At 37.5% G+C, this 16,250-nt stretch overlaps 1 protein-coding gene across 1 annotated transcript in view; it reads left to right on the top strand.

Annotated features, from left to right (window-relative positions):
• The window catches only part of TMEM131 (transmembrane protein 131), a 105,695-nt gene that overhangs the window by 74,712 nt on the left and 14,733 nt on the right, over nt 1-16,250 (top strand). The window contains exons 20-31 of the mRNA XM_075737682.1: nt 840-992; nt 1,147-1,222; nt 1,337-1,454; nt 3,420-3,558; nt 3,668-3,777; nt 4,163-4,229; nt 5,209-5,360; nt 6,078-6,220; nt 7,355-7,541; nt 8,683-8,868; nt 12,382-12,540; nt 13,105-13,697. Coding sequence (XP_075593797.1) covers nt 840-992; nt 1,147-1,222; nt 1,337-1,454; nt 3,420-3,558; nt 3,668-3,777; nt 4,163-4,229; nt 5,209-5,360; nt 6,078-6,220; nt 7,355-7,541; nt 8,683-8,868; nt 12,382-12,540; nt 13,105-13,697 — 2,083 coding nt within the window. The remainder of the gene's footprint in view (nt 1-839; nt 993-1,146; nt 1,223-1,336; nt 1,455-3,419; nt 3,559-3,667; nt 3,778-4,162; nt 4,230-5,208; nt 5,361-6,077; nt 6,221-7,354; nt 7,542-8,682; nt 8,869-12,381; nt 12,541-13,104; nt 13,698-16,250) is intronic.

The raw sequence follows: 16,250 nt of genomic DNA on the forward strand, positions 1-16,250 counted from the left end.
TCTATTTTATATAAATCTGAAAATTTGTCATCAGTCTTGAGTTGTGTTTTTTGTTTTGTTTTTTATTTATTGTTTATTCTATGCTTATCAGGTTTGGGTTTTGAGATAAGGTGAAAAACATAGCCACAGAATCATTGATTTACAAGTGAGGGCAGGGGGAGAGTTTGAGCACTGCAGTGATTCTGATTACGAAAAACAATTAAACTTAAAAATGCTTAAAAGATAAAATAACGTTTGGCTCTGAAGAGGAGGCAGGGTGTAAAGGTGTGGGGAAAAAACTTGCACTATTTTCTTTTTAAATGTTGTAATTTTAGTACCTGGTGTCTTAATTTCATTGGAAGTGGGAAGGAGGATTGTACCTATGTTTTTAGATGCTCTCTGTCACCTGTAGTGTTTGTAATCTGCAGCTTCACTCTGCTGTTCTTTACAAGTTATTTCTAATTACTAGCAACTATGTACTAGACCTTTTACAAGAAACTTGTTTCCCTGTAGTAGGAGGCTCAGAAAACTGAAGTTTCCTCTTGCCTTTCCTCCTCTGGTACTTTTTTAAACATGATTTGATGAAGCAGAAGTGTTCTCCTAGCTCTTCAAGACACTTCAAGGGTGTTTATTTTTGAAAGAAGGATGAACTGTGAAGCAGATGTAGGAAAGAATACAAGTTCACAGAAACTTACCTTGAAGTATTACAAGTGGCATTTTTTTTTAAGATAGCATAGTTAAAAATCTCAATTTAACATTTCAGCTCTGCTGTGATCTTTGCCAGCCTGCATAAATAAATACATATGCTAGGGAAAATGCATATCCTGCCGACTTTTTTCATTCTTTTTTTTTTTCTTTAGGGGAAAGTAGTTCACCAGAGCCTGAACATTATGAACTCCTTTTCTCAGAAAGTGAAAATACAACACATACGCTCCCTGTCAGAAGACGTAAGGTTTTATTATAAGAGGCTAAGAAGTAATAAAGAAGATTTAGAGCCAGGAAAAAAATCAAAGGTTTGTTTATGCCTTATTTCTACATGTTTATAAGTTCTGTCTTATACAAAGCATATGTTAAGTTTCTATGGTCATCAGAAACCTTTATTTTTTCTTTGGTCATTAGATTTACTGTGCAGTTTTTTTAATTGATCTACTCTTCTCTGTTCTGCAGATTGCAAATATTTATTTTGATCCCAGTTTGCAATGTGGAGATCGTTGTTATGTAGGATTGCCTTTTCTGTCTAAATGTAAGTAACGTTCAGCTTCATAATGAAAATCTTTAAAAAAAAAAAAAAAGTTTAGTATTCTCCTTAAGCAATGATTTTACATGAAGAGTTTAAAAACCATGTTATTTCTTAAAGCGGAATCTAAAGTTCAGCACAGCATAGCAATGCAAGAAGATTCATGGGATTCTGACTGGGATTTGCATGAGAACTTATTCAAAGAATGGACAGAAATAAAAGAGAACTCAAGCCATAGGTAAGTATTTTATCCCTGCTACTTTCTCAGGCCTTAAATCACTAGATAATTCTGTGTTATGTATGCTTGTATAAAATATAGGATTTCTTCATATTGCAGTGCCCTTTGAGAGGGGGCCAAGAAGGTGTTACTTGGCCTTGTCTGCAGAACATTTTAGAAGTTAAAAAACCAGTAATAATGTCCTCAAGTCAAACACAACACTGAAAGTTACTGTTCACTGGAGTATGCTGCCATTCTTGAGAATATGGCAACAGCAAGGCAGTCTCTACTCTGCAAAAATTTCCTAGAACAGATTATACTGTTTGTGCAGTATCCCTGCTTAATCTGTTTTAAAGTAGTAACCTCGATATGCCTCTATGTTTTCATAAGGTTTTCTAGTGCTACTGTTCTGAGATTATTGCATTTCAGTGAATTAGCAAATTGTCTGGGATTTCTCCTGAGATTTGCTAAAGAGAAGGCAATTAATGACTGCTATTTAATTTTTAGAAAACGTCCAACTCTGTAGGCTGCTATGTACCTTTTAAATATCTGCCTTCTCATATATGAAGTGATTTAATCTCCAAGAGACCTAGGTTAGCATTAACAAGTACATGTGCTTTTGTGATGATAGCATCAAGACTAACGTTTCAAAAAAGGTATGCATATTTGCAGAAAAACAAAATGACTCTATGTACCTAAATAGAGTAACAAAAGCATACCTCCTTTATCACTTTTTTTTGTTCTAATGCTGGTATGTTAAGAATTCCTAAGCAAATTTGATCTAAACAGAATCCTCTATTTAATCATACTGGTAGTTTCAAGCATGTTCTATCACCTGCAGTAAGAGGACAGTAAAGGAAAATTCTTTTAAAAACTACTTCAGAATAAGTAGCAGTTCTAGCTGGAATATACAATGCTTTAATATTATTTAATATAATATATAATCTAGAATATATAATTCTCTTAAAAAGAGTTAAAATTAACCAACTATCCAAGGAAGCATTCAGCAAAGGAGAAACTGCTCCTTCTGAGTACAGAGGGTTTCTGACTTGGGCATTTGGAGTCTCTCCAAAATACTTCTCTAGGTTTGAAGTCTAGCGTTTCGTCTGTGTTGCTGAGTGGAGAACTCAATGCTGTTAGTCTTATTTCAGCTCCTCGTGGAGAGCTTGTAGGAGAACAGGAATCAAGTCTGTTGCAGAGGCTGGTTAATAGCAAAGAACTTCATTCACTGATGGAAATAGCTGACACCAAGTATGACTAGTTCAGATTTGCTTTAGATTTGTTAGACAGGAGTATACTGTCCAGGCACATACTCCATGTATCCGTTGCAGCTAGAATACATGTACAGATTTCCTGTATGTTACGCATGTGGAGGCACAATACATGTTCTGGGTAGTGGATGTCTGGATGTTGTATTAGGAACAGACTGTAGCAGGACTAGTATTTTTCCTTTCTACTGTTTATACCTTTGCAAATCATCAAGTATTTTTTGGGTCGTTTTCTTACTGATCTGAATCTCAGTTATATTCTCAAAGTCTGTTTCTGCAATAGTCAAGAGCTAGGCACTTCCTAATGAAAGAAAAAATTTGTGTCTCACTGTCCAAAGAGCAGTGATTTAAGAGAAACGCAAATGCTGCAAGATTTGTGATGCAGTGCCTAAGTCCTACGACGTTTTCTGCTCGCCTTTATCCATAAATAGGCCATAACAGAACTTGGAATGGATGGATGTTGGCAACAATACTTAAACAGAGAACATCTTTAGAATCTTTGGGTTGGTCTCATATAACATGTTTTGGTGGTTTCTGTTGCACTTTTTAATAGCGGTACATATGGACAGAGTTCAATGTTTTTCTTTAGTTGCATATAAATATAATGTACCATGCTATTTTTCAAACCAATGTTTTCAGGGTGCTTTTAAGCACTCTGCTTTTTCCAGACTTTGCTGATTTTACTCCTGTAAAGTAAGTTTTATAACTGTTTCTCCAGACTGAATGCTGTATTTGAAGTAGACACAGATCTTCAGAAGGATGTCTGGTTGAAAATTACAGCAGAAATGGCCTGGCCTTCCATACTTAGTTCACCACGCCATCTAAGCTTCCCTCTTACCAATACAAACAGTTCATCAGTAAGTTATTTTGTTGATAGTATCACTTTGTAGGGACTGCATTTTTAATAGCTGTTTCTAATTACTTCAACCCCAACGTAAACTTTACAAAAATTGTGTTTCTGAATAGGAAGAAGAGATTTTTCTAGAAAATCCAGCTGACGTTCCTGTGTATGTTCAGTTCCTTCCTGTAGCTCTGTATTCTAACCCATTCACCTTTGTTGACAAAATGTTAGAACGGTAAGTATGGTTTTAGAGAAGTTAGGCCATTCTCACTCTATAGCAAAATGCATTTTACAAAAAATGCATGCAGTTTTTGGCAGCTGTGTTGGTAGTTAGTTTTGGTCACTTCTAGAATTTGAATCATTAGCTCAGTTGAGAACTGAATCTAGGCTGATTAGCTCAGCAAAAAATACAGATGTGCATTCAATGGTAAACTGCTGTTTATATTTCTTCCTTAAGTTGAAGCATGAGTGGGAGAATAAGAAAAATTAAATGATCCTTTCAGGTCATACTGTTTGAGTCCTACCATCAGTTCTTGATTTGTGCTAAAACCCTTTAGTGCAAATATGTCATTATCTTCCCTGATCTGGGGGGAGGAAAAAAAAATGTATGTCTGTTTCAGGTTTAATTTGAGTAAGCCAACGAATTTCAATCCGAGGACTCTAGAGTTCCAGGTCTTCAGAAATTGCGTAAGTATTTAAATACAGTCTTTAAGTTTTTATATTTACATATTTTAAAGTTTTAATAAGAGTTCAGTCATACACGTCTTCAAATTTAGGTATTAGTATGTGTGAAAAATGTGATGCTTCTTTTGGATATTTTCAGAGAATTAGGAAAAGTAGGTATCTTCAAATGTAATAGTTAAAATGTCGCTTTTTCTGTATGCTTATGTTACAATAGGATTGCAGAAGTTACAGGAAAACTGCATTTGTTCATTCTTTTACTGATACAGGATTATTTTCTTTGGTATGGTGGTTGGTAGTTCTAAAATTAGCAAAGTATTGCGTTTTCCATTGCTTTGTTCTTTATTTTAAATGATTTGAGTTTTGTGGACAACTTTGGGTGTGCTTTTTCATATAGAGCATGCCACATCCTGAACGCTTTCTTTTCTCATCCAATGTATACACTTTTTCCCATTCATTCGCAGTTAGCTTTAGATTAGCAATTTGATGCTTGCGCAGTATCTAAAGGCAAACTTAGCAAAATACACTTTTTTCAATAGTTCTTCTATTTTAAGTTTGCTTTTCCCCTTTTTTTGCTTTACTTAGAAAAAACAATATTCTAAAAATGTTTTAACAATGGAACATTTTGAGCATAGAAAATATTACATAATGGCTTAATGCTGATTTAGTGTTTAAAATACACATTTTAAAAACTTCTCAACTCTTTTTTTTTCTGCTAGAGCTTTATGATTCCACATGTGTATAGTTTAGCTCAGTTCTGTCTTGCTGTGTTCTGCTGCTGAATGAACACAGATGATTTACTAATAAGTAGGGAAGTTCTTGTGCTATCAGACTTTCTAGTTAAAAACCCTAGTATATGTCATTGGGTAGTACACTTCTTTATAACAAGACCAATTTTCTAGCTAAAATAATATAATTTCTATCAAATACATGTAAAAATTTCCTATTTTTAAAAGTGTTACTTTGTTTTCTCCACTTTCTTAAGGTTCAGCCACTACACAGCACTGTAGGACTTACAAAGGGCCTGGCTCGTCATTCAGTTTTAAGCATAATATTAAAACCTGGTGAGAGAAAATCTGTCAAAGTAAAATTCACTCCAGTTCATAATAAAACTGTTTCATCATTAGTTGTTATCAGGTATGAGAGATATTTCCGAAATGAGTGTGAGTTTTTCTGATTTTTTTTATTTCTAAGATAATACTTGTGATCAGCTGTCAATAAGAAACTCTTGCATTTACCAGAATAATTGTAGAATCATATGTGTCTGGAGAAAGATTTAATTTAAGTGTAATTGTGATATGTTTTACAGTAGTTAAACTGTATCCAGTTTGTATATATTATATAGAAAATTATACTTTCTCATATAAATACATAATCCACTGTTATACTTGGAGGCTTAAATTCTTGAATACATACTACACTATCTTGAAAGTAGGGACTCCAGTTATAGATGCCATTTCCACCATCAGGCTGCAATGCCAGTTCAGTCTTTCCAGTAAAGAGCTCTGAGTAGCTATTTCACTTTGTATCAGGTGTAATACATTAATATGATGATGAAATACAAACTTTAATTACTACCCCATTGGGGTTTTTATTTGTACGCCACGTTGTGATTTCTTAGGTTTTTGTCTTGCAAACACTAAGTTTGAGACCCCCTGCTATTTACTTCTGTGTTGTGGGGAATTATTTGTGGAACTGCTTATATTTCTGTCCTCCAGATTTGGGATACAGACTTCGGATTTGTCCTACAGACTTCGTGGTCTGTAGAGAAGCTTGCAGGAGCAATAGACTTTTATGAATAGCATGAAAAGCATAATCCTTTTATGAATGCTTCCCTTTTTTCTTTGTACACAGAAATAATTTGACTGTAATAGATGCCATAATAGTACAAGGACAAGGAACAACTGAGAGCTTGAAGGTTGCAGGCAAATCTCCTGGTCCAGGAAGTTCTTTACGCTTTAAAATCACAGAAGCATTATTAAAAGACTGCTCAGAAAGTGAGTACTTCATGAGCTACTATGGTGAACAGAAAATAAATTAGTATTTTGCATGTATAAATTGAAATGTGTGTGGAAATATTTTTCCCCTGTTCTAGTGCCCCAGAAATTTAATTCCTTTATTTACATTAAAATAACTGCTTCAGGCAGAAAATAAAATATTTTACCTTTTTCATTTTAATGTGAAAACTAGGAAAGATGAAACAAAAGTCCTTCATCCACCAAAACTCAAGACAGAGGAGGTGAAGATCCTAGTACATTTACTAGGAAAATCTCTAATTCCTAAATTTAAGTACATTGTATCTCAGATGCAGCTTTGTTTGTTTTGGGTTGTTTTGGGGTTTTTTCCCCTCACACCTTCAGAATCAGTATGCACATAGCCAACAATGGAAAAAGGCAGGGTGTGTTCCTCAATGAAAATTAAATCCCAGCCAGATTCTATTCTGGGGTCAGAGGTTTTCTGCTCTCCAGCCCAGGCTTGCTTCTAAGAGGAGAGCCAAGAATACCTGTATTACCAAAGGAACCGGTAGAAGAGGTTTAGTTTTATCTTATATTAAAATCTGCTTTATTACTTTGCAGACTTCCAGACATATTTGTAAGGTGCCATGTAAATTATTATCTGAGGTTATTCTGATTTTTTTTGAGGGATGAGTAAGAAAACTTCAAGTAAAGCTTAGTCATTACCACTTACATGCTGTGCTTTAGGGATGTTTTTGCTAATAAGATATATGTAGCTCAGCCATGGATTTTATTTTTAAGACACAGAAAAATTTTAATTCTCCTCGTGCTGGGACTTTTTCACAGAATACCACAATACTAAGCAGTACATCAAAGAACTCTACAGCTTAGATGACTTTTTTTGTGAGGCAGCAGTGCTATCAGAGGTTTGGGGGTTTGGGTTTTTTCCTGATGAGTTAGAGGGCTCTGGAATTGTACAAGTGCCCTACCTGGACAGTGGTGAGAATCTGGCTGCAGAGATCTGTTCCTGCAGGCTATGTAAAGATTTCTGTGGGCCTTGCTTAGTCCCCTTTCCTGCTAGAAGACTAACAGAACTCTCTTCTGCTGTAGAGTATGAGTATAGTGAAGGATAGCTGTTTAGCACAACACTAATTACTTTCTGCTGTTTGTGTCTAGAAATGAAATACAAAGAACCGAATTTCACACTGAGAAGAACATTTAAAGTGGAAAACACAGGACAGCTGCAGATTAATGTGAAAACTATGGAAATCAGTGGCTATACATGTGAAGGATATGGATTTAAAGTAGTTAACTGTCATGAGTTTGCACTAAGTGCCAATGCCTCTAAAGACATTGTCATATTGTAAGTGTTTTTTCTTACATCTGAATGGAGTCTTACATTATGTATTCCTAATTCTGTTTTGGAGGAAAACAGTTAAATCTGGTTAAATTCTGAGGATTTTTACTTAAGCTTTGAGTATTTTGGGTTTTTTTTTAATACAACATAAACCATGAAATTTTTCTCTTGTTGCAAACACTGTTTGATTTTTAAATAACTTTAAGTTTTCATGACTGACTATAGTATTGCTTTTATTACTATCCAGTAAGTATAACTTACTGAGTTGGAGTAGTGTTACTGTGTAGACTTTTTATACATTTGCTTCACTTGGGTTGTGAATGCACATAAGATCTAGATTTACATATGGGTTTGGTGCATTGCAGTGTGTAGAAAAGAGCCTTTAGTCTAAGGATTGTTATCATAACACACAGCATTTTAGTCCTGAATATTTTGTCTGTTGCCTTAATGATAATGATTAATTCTGTCAGTTGTTGTTGTAAAAGATATCCGCACCAAACCCTAATCTTTTTAACACTGCTTGGATTTAAATTTAACTATTCAGAATATTGTATCTGAAAAATTCAGAAGATGCTTCTGTTCTGCAAGAGGACATACGAGATATTGCAGGCAGTGAAACTCCAGTAGTATTTCTGCAACAATCGGAGTTTGTGATGAGATGGGAACACAGTGGTGATGTTTTAGAAAAGGCAGGCAGCTGTGACTTAAAGGTGAAGTGTTTAAAAACATTATAGCTCACATAATGGTCGGTTCCATTGCTTGCTTACAGCTGCCATTAATTTTTTACTGCATTCAGAGCTTTCTTTTAACAGATTTGGTCAAAACTTAATTTCAGTTACTATACTGTATCTTCGTATGGTGTATCAGATGTGTTAAGCATAGGTGTTTGATGAACTAGTCAAACACATCTCGAGGTATTTGAAAGATACTCGTAAGTATTTTTAGGCTAATTGTGTGGATGGTTATTAGTTGTACTACTAGGCTATTTGTTATAAATGTTTGATTGGGATGCCATTCATGGCAGTAATAGGTCGAGTTTGTGGTTTGGGTTGGTTTTTTTTTTTTTAAATTTATGAATAATATAAATTACCTTAAACTTTCATGCTGTTCGTATGAAAAGTTCTAATGTGCTTTACTTTGTTTTCAGGTTTACACCTGATTTCACTGCTTCCAGAGTCATACGTGAATTAAAATTCATTACTGCAGGAGGCTCTGAATTCATATTTGTCTTGAATGCATCCCTTCCATATCACATGTTAGCAACGTGTGCAGAAGCACTGCCCAGGCCCAACTGGGAACTGGCACTGTACATAATCATCTCAGGAATAATGAGGTAGCGTGTGTATGTTTGTTCTTAGCGGTATACCTGCATGAACTACTACTGTTTGTACAGGTTACAGAGAAATATATATGCATTCAGTACATGCTATAATTGGTGTAAAATAAAATAGGGAGAAGTGCAAAAGGAGAACAAATTAAGAACTGCTCCTGTGTATTGAGTGTGAACAGTTTAAGGCTGAGGAGTACTGACTTTGTGCTCAAACTGAGGACAACATAATATACTACTTCATTGGGCCTATTTCTCTAAGTGAGATACATACTCCTGTTAATCCTGGTAATGTGTAGGGTTTTGATAAACAATTAAGCCAAACTTGAATCAAATTAGGTGTTAAAGCACTGCTAACTGTGACTTCCCATAGAAATGTAAGCATCCTTCTGGAGTATTGTGCTTTAGAGAGATAGGAGGCAGTGACTGTAATGAGCTTAGCAGATGCTTTGGATGAATTTAACTTTGCTGCCACTTGTCTGTGACAGACAACTGGTGATACTAATAATGGGAATTCTGAGAACCTGAAGGGCATTGTTTGCAATGCTGCACGCTCGGAGGTTACGTGGTAGCATATTAATGCACGTTTTTGTCAGCAAACAGATGTGTGTTAGCTATGACTGGTTGAAATACAAGTTGAAAACTCCATTGCATTTTCCTAGTCTGTCTTCTCTACCTATCTTTATTTATTTGAAGTCTGAGGTTACGAACAACATGTCCCTGCTCATCTCTTGGATGTGAGACACTTTCCCCCACTGCCTTTATCCAGAGAAAACCCAAGCATAGAAACATATCAAAGTTGTAACTTACCAGTAGCAACAAATGCTATTTTCCTTTTTCATTAGTGTTACGCTGATACCTTGGCGTGAGATAGGTTCCTGCTGTAGATGCCTGTGATGAAAAAGTGGTTTTTCTGTGTGCTGCAAATCCAAAGTATTATCACAGATATGTAATATTCCTGCATTATTTTTCATATTAAGATACTGACTCTTCCATTTTGCTGTACTATATTACATAAATGTTTGGTTAGGCCATCTTTCCTTCTAGGGATTGAGAAAAGAAATAGAGAAGATAAAGTTACAGCCTGCTGAATTTTGGTTTTTGACTCTTCAGCACATTCCTAAGTAATGCAGTTTTACTTAGGAAACTGCATTTTCCAAAGTAACAGGAGAATTTCTGTTATTTAGGAAATTTTGCTTCCTAACTAACACTGCATTACTTAGGGAAGTGCTGTGTAAGTACTTAAGTGATTATCTTCTGAATATTTGCTAGAAAGGTATAAGCTTAGCTTCTCTTTAGTTTGAGAGAGTGAGTAATGCTTGTCAGCTCATAAGTGTAGTTTGCATGGATAATTTTATATGTATTGTATTTGTTAAATAAACTTTACAAAAGAATACAGAACACTGATCCTTTCCCTCACTATGTCTTTTTCCTACAACTACAAAACATCCTTCTTAGCAGCAAATTAGAGAAAGAGTCCTAATGTCGCCATTTCATAATAGTCCAAGGATCCTGTGCACAGTCAGCCTCTAACGTTTAGGGGGCCATCATGTAAGGGTTTGTTAGTTGCCACTAAAACAATACTTCCATGTTGTTGTAAAGCTATCCTGAATTTCTAGGAATGAACAACTCTAGGAGTTTGTCTAGATCATGTTTTTAATTTGATAAGGAGATGTTTATTTGTTGCCTTCCCTAAATCACTATTCATCTGGATTGTTACCATACTTGTGGCTCCAAGTTTTGAAGTCCAGCTTGACAGGATATGTATGAGCATGACAAAGGAGCCAGCCCTTTTAATGAAGAACTTACCAACAAGGCACATGTGTGCTCCAGGATAAACCATGAGGGGAAAGAGGGATGTACCAAGATCATTCTTGGGTGTCTAGACCATGTTACTCCCCACTGTGTGGTGTTCCTCACATTAATTTATTTTATAATTCAAATGACATGAACACTTTAGGCTCATTATATTCTTCTCTTTTTTAATTTTTTTTTTTAAAAAGCAAAAAACCCAAACCACCACTGCTCCCACCACCACCACACCACCACCAGAAAGTGCAGTTAAAAAGACCACAAAACAAGATTAATTCTGTTTTTCGTTTCAAAGCTGGTATGTGTTTATCAAAATACATAGCTGGCTTACATAAAGGGAGTGGAGTCCTTACCCAGAGAGTGGCAGAGGAGGAGAAGCCCTCGAGGTGACTTTGTGTTGCAGCCTCCCCTGTACAAGCTCTGCAGAGCCCAGCACTGATACCATGAGGGCAGCACTGTGGGGTTGAGGAGGAAGAGCGTCCGTCCACCCAGCCCACCAAAACCCTGTGCGCTCCACCCCGAGTTTGTGTAGCACCATGGTGGTTGATAGAGGTGTGATGCTCTTGTGGCTATCAGTCTTGTGAAACTTTCAAATAGCATCATGGATTACACTTAATAAGTGAAAGAGATTCTACCTTATTCCCTACATCCCAAAGGTAATTCCATTTTTGGTGGTACGGTGCTCAAGGCAAGCTCTTTTGAGTAACAGTTTGTGTAGGCTTGTCTGAAAAAATCCCTTATTTCTTTAAATTTTCTGTTGCTAGTTAACATCTTGGATGAAAATTCTTTCTTACCTTCTGCTGTCTGGTTCTGCATCTAGAATTCTTTTCAATGCCTAGGGCAGGGAAAAAAGCACTGATAACCAGCTATCAACAGCTGAGTTGGTCTCCAGAGTTGCTTGTATTTTAGATGATAGTTAAAAGATGATATCTACGCTAGATTCTTTTAGCTGAAATTGAGCAAGAGGTATCTCATCCTTTTGTGTGAATTGATGCTGGTTTTTATACATTGGGCTTGGAAAAACTGGCAGTCGGCACGAGGGAGAACAGAAACTGAAGTTGTTAATTTAAAGTTCTTTTCTCATAAACTTTCTAGGGTAATAGGCAAGGCAAGCTTTAGTCATCGTCATTGTGTCTCCTCCCCCCGAAACTCCCACCTGTTAGAAGATGAAATCGATAGCAGTGCGATGAAGGTCTCTGCAGTGGTTTTATTGCTTCATTCAAAAATATAGTTCACTGCAGTGAATTATGTAATTGGAGAACTCCGAAACATGGTATTACAGCAGATGCAGTTTAGTTCTAAAGTTCCTTGAAATAATGCTCTTAAATGACACTTCTCTGAGCAGCAGTACAGTCCTTTACAGAGGGTCTCTGCGTTTAAAATGGAATTGCACCAACAAGCTGTGAGAGCTGCTGACCACTTGGATGCCGTTTTAATATTTTCGTTATAGCTCTTATTTTTCTTTTGGATTAAATTCTTGGCAACTGAGTGTCAGACTTGCACCTAGCTTCCATTCTCAGTGTTAGCTATGTGTGTATCATGCTAGACTTGTGTATTTTATCTTTCTGCAGACAAAGTTGTGGTTTGGATGCAATTTTCAGCTTTTCAGTACAAGATACAAACTTTTTGTCTTGTGTGATTAGATTCATTAACCTTAAAATGCTCCAAACTAAGAAATACTTAGATGACTGCCTCTCTTCTCTGCAGTGTGCTCTTTCTCTTGGTAATTGGAACAGCCTATCTAGAAGCTCAAGGAATTTGGGAGCCATTTAGGAGACGCTTGTCCTTTGAGGCCTCAAACCCTCCCTTTGACATGGGAAGGCCACTTGATCTCAGGAGAATAGTTGGAATTTCATCTGATGGAAAGTAAGTATATGTTTGGGTTTATGTGGGATGTTCCCCCCCCCCCCCTTTTTTTTTTCTTTAGTTATAAAGCCAGTAAGAAAGTAATACTGCCCTTTAGAACAGGTGAATGAATAAAGATCTTCCCAGTTATAAAAAGATGGCTTGGATAAAAAGATGGATTTTGTGATTGTGAGGAATATTCCTCTTTTGGAAAAAAAAGAAAGGAAAAAACCCCAACCAAACCCTGTCAAGTTTCCTGTTAATATTCTCAAAAATGAAAGGTATAGACTGCAGAAAAATTGCAGGCCACAAGTTCCTACCTTTGGTGTCTTCAGTTAAAAAAAGATAATCCCTCCGACATATATATTGACTGTCATTTTACTGTGGTTTTGTTCATATGTACAGCGAGCAAGTGAACAGGAAATGGTAAAGGCTACTGACTTGCCAAACAAGTTTTAGGCATTTTTGTGGGTCATGTGCCAAGAACAATGTAGTTCAAGGATGCTTTTGGACATAGTGATTCTTTTTTCATGTGGAAGAATGGAAACGTTGTAGAGTATATTTAAACACTTGTTGTTCTTCCAGCTTGAATGCGCTTGGATCAGATTCTAATCACAGTTCATCCAGAGGGATCTACGGAGCAGGCAGTTCGTCTTCACGATCCGCTGCAGGGAATCATAAACAATGCAATGCAACAGCACACCTCCACAGCAACAGAAATGCGCCTGACATTGAAACCATCAAATCCAAAAGCAGTTCCAGCATACCTAATAGGACTTCAGCACAAGCAGCTTCCCTGCAGTCAGTGAACAGAGCATTCACTGCCTTGGATTCAGGTGCCACAGCTCAGACTCATGCCGTGGGCAAAAGAGCCAAGGGGACGAGGCAGAACCAGCAGCCAACACAGCAGCAGGCACCGGCTTTGGCGGAGCAGCCTCTCCAGCAACCCCCAGCATCCGGGCCTCAGCAGCAAGAGCAACAGACTGAAAGTGCTTTGCCACAGCTCCCGCTTCTTGGCCCGCCTCATGCCGAATGTGCCAGCAGCAGGAGGCATAGCTCGGAGGATTCAGATCTCACTGGGCTCATAGAAACTATGGAGAAAGACTTTGACCACCCAGAATCCCCTTGCCCAGATGTGTTTACAGAGCAGCCCCCATCTCCACTAGCAAAAAACAAAGGTAATACAATTCTGCTTTTTTTAACGGGATGATTCATTACGTAAGCCACAGAACAAGATTTAATCAACTCTAAAGGTCATGTTTTCATAGCATGGAAAGTGATAGCTTCTCAGCTGTTCCCTACCCTGTGGTATGTGCCTGTGCCTTGAACGCTTCCTTTATTCATTTTATGGCGATGAAGTTCTCCATACAATGCTAGATTGTGATTCTGCCTGCAAAATCTTTGGAACGTTTTGATGAAAGCGAGTGTGAATATTTAGACATCTCACCCTCTGAAGAAGAAAGATACTTTTGGTTGCCACTCCTTTGCCTTTGGGTTAGCATCCCTCCCTCCCACCTCCGTCATTTGTACTTGGGGCTGGGGGCTGAGGAAAGGAGAAGGAAAAGGAAGTTGTCTGAGTGCATTACAAAAACTGAGATGGGGACAAAGAGAAGGGAGGAAGAGAGAGAAAAGATCTGTAAACCCCTGTGGTATCATTGGGGAATGGAATTCTTCATGCCCAGGCTTGCAGTTGTTGTAGAAAATCCTTGATGTCAGGTGGTCAGCAAATTAATATATAGCACTTGTGTTTGTAAGTTGTATTCATCTTTGTGTGCAGTTAGAGCTGAGTTTGAATTGTTTATGCGTCTTTTCGATTGTCTAATGCTTAAAATAATTTATTGGATTCCATACATTAGGTACATTTGGACTGTTAAAATTATACGTCAGTTATTTTCCTTTTTATAAACTCTTTGTTAGAGTGGAACGTCTTATCGTACTTTTTGCATTAGCCATTTCAGTTGTGTCCCAGAGTTACGTGGTTATAAATTTAATCTTAATGTGTTTATTTCTAAGTGATTTTTCGCTTTTGCTAACACCACCATTGTTCAGAAACAGTACTGATACTGTGTTGCTCATTAGAGATAAAGAAAATGAACGGTGGGAAGGCATATAAACCCTGAAACACCTGTATGACCATGCACAACCAAAGAAGAAAGCTTCACTCTGTTAAGTAGTAATGAGCAGAAAGTTCTTAATGATTTCAGAGTGGGTGTGATGATGCATCTGGACTTTCAAAGTGGAGACTCTGAAGTGATCAGAGGTTTTGGGATCCTGCTGAAATCATAGAATCATAGAATCACAGAATGGTTTGGGTTGGAAGGGACCTTAAAGATCATCTAGTTCCAACCCCCTGCCATGGGCAGTGACGTCCTCCACTAGACCAGGTTGCCCAAAGCCCCATCCAACCTGGCCTTGAACACTTCCAGGGAGGGGGCATCCACAGCTTCTCTGGGCAACCTGTTCCAGTGTCTCACCACTCTAACAGGAAAGAATTTCTGTCCAACATCTAAGCTAAATCTACCCTCCTTTAGCTCAAACCCATTACCCCTTGTCCTGTCACTACACTCCCTGATAAACAGTCCCTCTCCATCTTTCCTGTAGGCCCCTTTAGGTACTGGAAGGCTGCTCTAAGGTCTCCCTGGAGCCTTCTCTTCTCCAGGCTGAACAACCCCAACTCTCTCAGCCTGTCTTCATAGGAGAGGTGCTCCAACCCTCTGATCAACTTCGTGGCCCTCCTCTGGACTGTCTTCAATAGCAAAGTTGAAATATGCTACTTTATTTCTGGGCTGTTTTGGTTTTGGTTTAGACAAGGGGATGCAGTTGGGGGAATTAATCTTAAGAGAATTTGGACCAGTTTGTCAGGTATTCATTTCATAAAGGCTAAATGGTCCTCCAGCAAATGATGTGGCTGTAGGTAGGTTTCATAGGCAACGTCTGTGCTAGCAAGTAGTGTGGTGTTGGAGCTCTGGAAAGCAAAGTGGCTGGTAGTGAGGATGCCACGTCGTGGGGTCTGTCTGAGTGGATTTATGGTGGATTGATCCAGTCCACGTACTGAACACCTGAAAGGGCTGGGAGCACTTCTGGAGTGCGTCTTCCATTTGTGGTTCAACCTAAAAAGAAACCAGCTCTTGCTCTCCAGTCCTGCTGTATGACGCAGCTGGTACGCAGTATGTGGAGACCATTGAGTTTGGTTTCAAAAACACATTCCTGATCCAAATAATGTGGTGTACCTATGGTAACAGTTTTGTACCTATAGCAATTTCTAGCAGTCTAGGTATTGGGAGCTTGTCTTAGCAAATAGCTGCTTCTGAGTGTTGATAGACCTTTGATTACATTTTTTCCACTATATTTAAATGCATTTCCTTGAGCTGGGTGTTTCTATTGATTTGTCTATCAATTTCAAAAGTTGTTTAAATGATGATAAAATACTTAGTTCCTAACCACTTAGATGAGTTCCATTTTTTGGCATCACTTTCCTGTTTTGTAACTTTCTCCTGATGACAAATTCATTCAGATAAATTCACATTTTTCCTCCTGTTACAGAGGCTTTGCATCATTTGCACTTTGACATGGTGGTATACTGAACATTTAAACAAATTCTGTATTGCAAAGTGTATTACGAATGTTACTTTTTGCAATTCAGATAGTCTTCTTGACCTCTTCATCATCTTAGATCAATAAATCAGGTTTATGCATCTAAATTTTTTTTTGGACAAGCTTTATAAAACAAA

Source organism: Balearica regulorum, chromosome 1 (genome assembly GCF_011004875.1).
Source record: "Balearica regulorum gibbericeps isolate bBalReg1 chromosome 1, bBalReg1.pri, whole genome shotgun sequence".
NCBI classification, from domain to species: Eukaryota; Metazoa; Chordata; class Aves; order Gruiformes; family Gruidae; genus Balearica; species Balearica regulorum.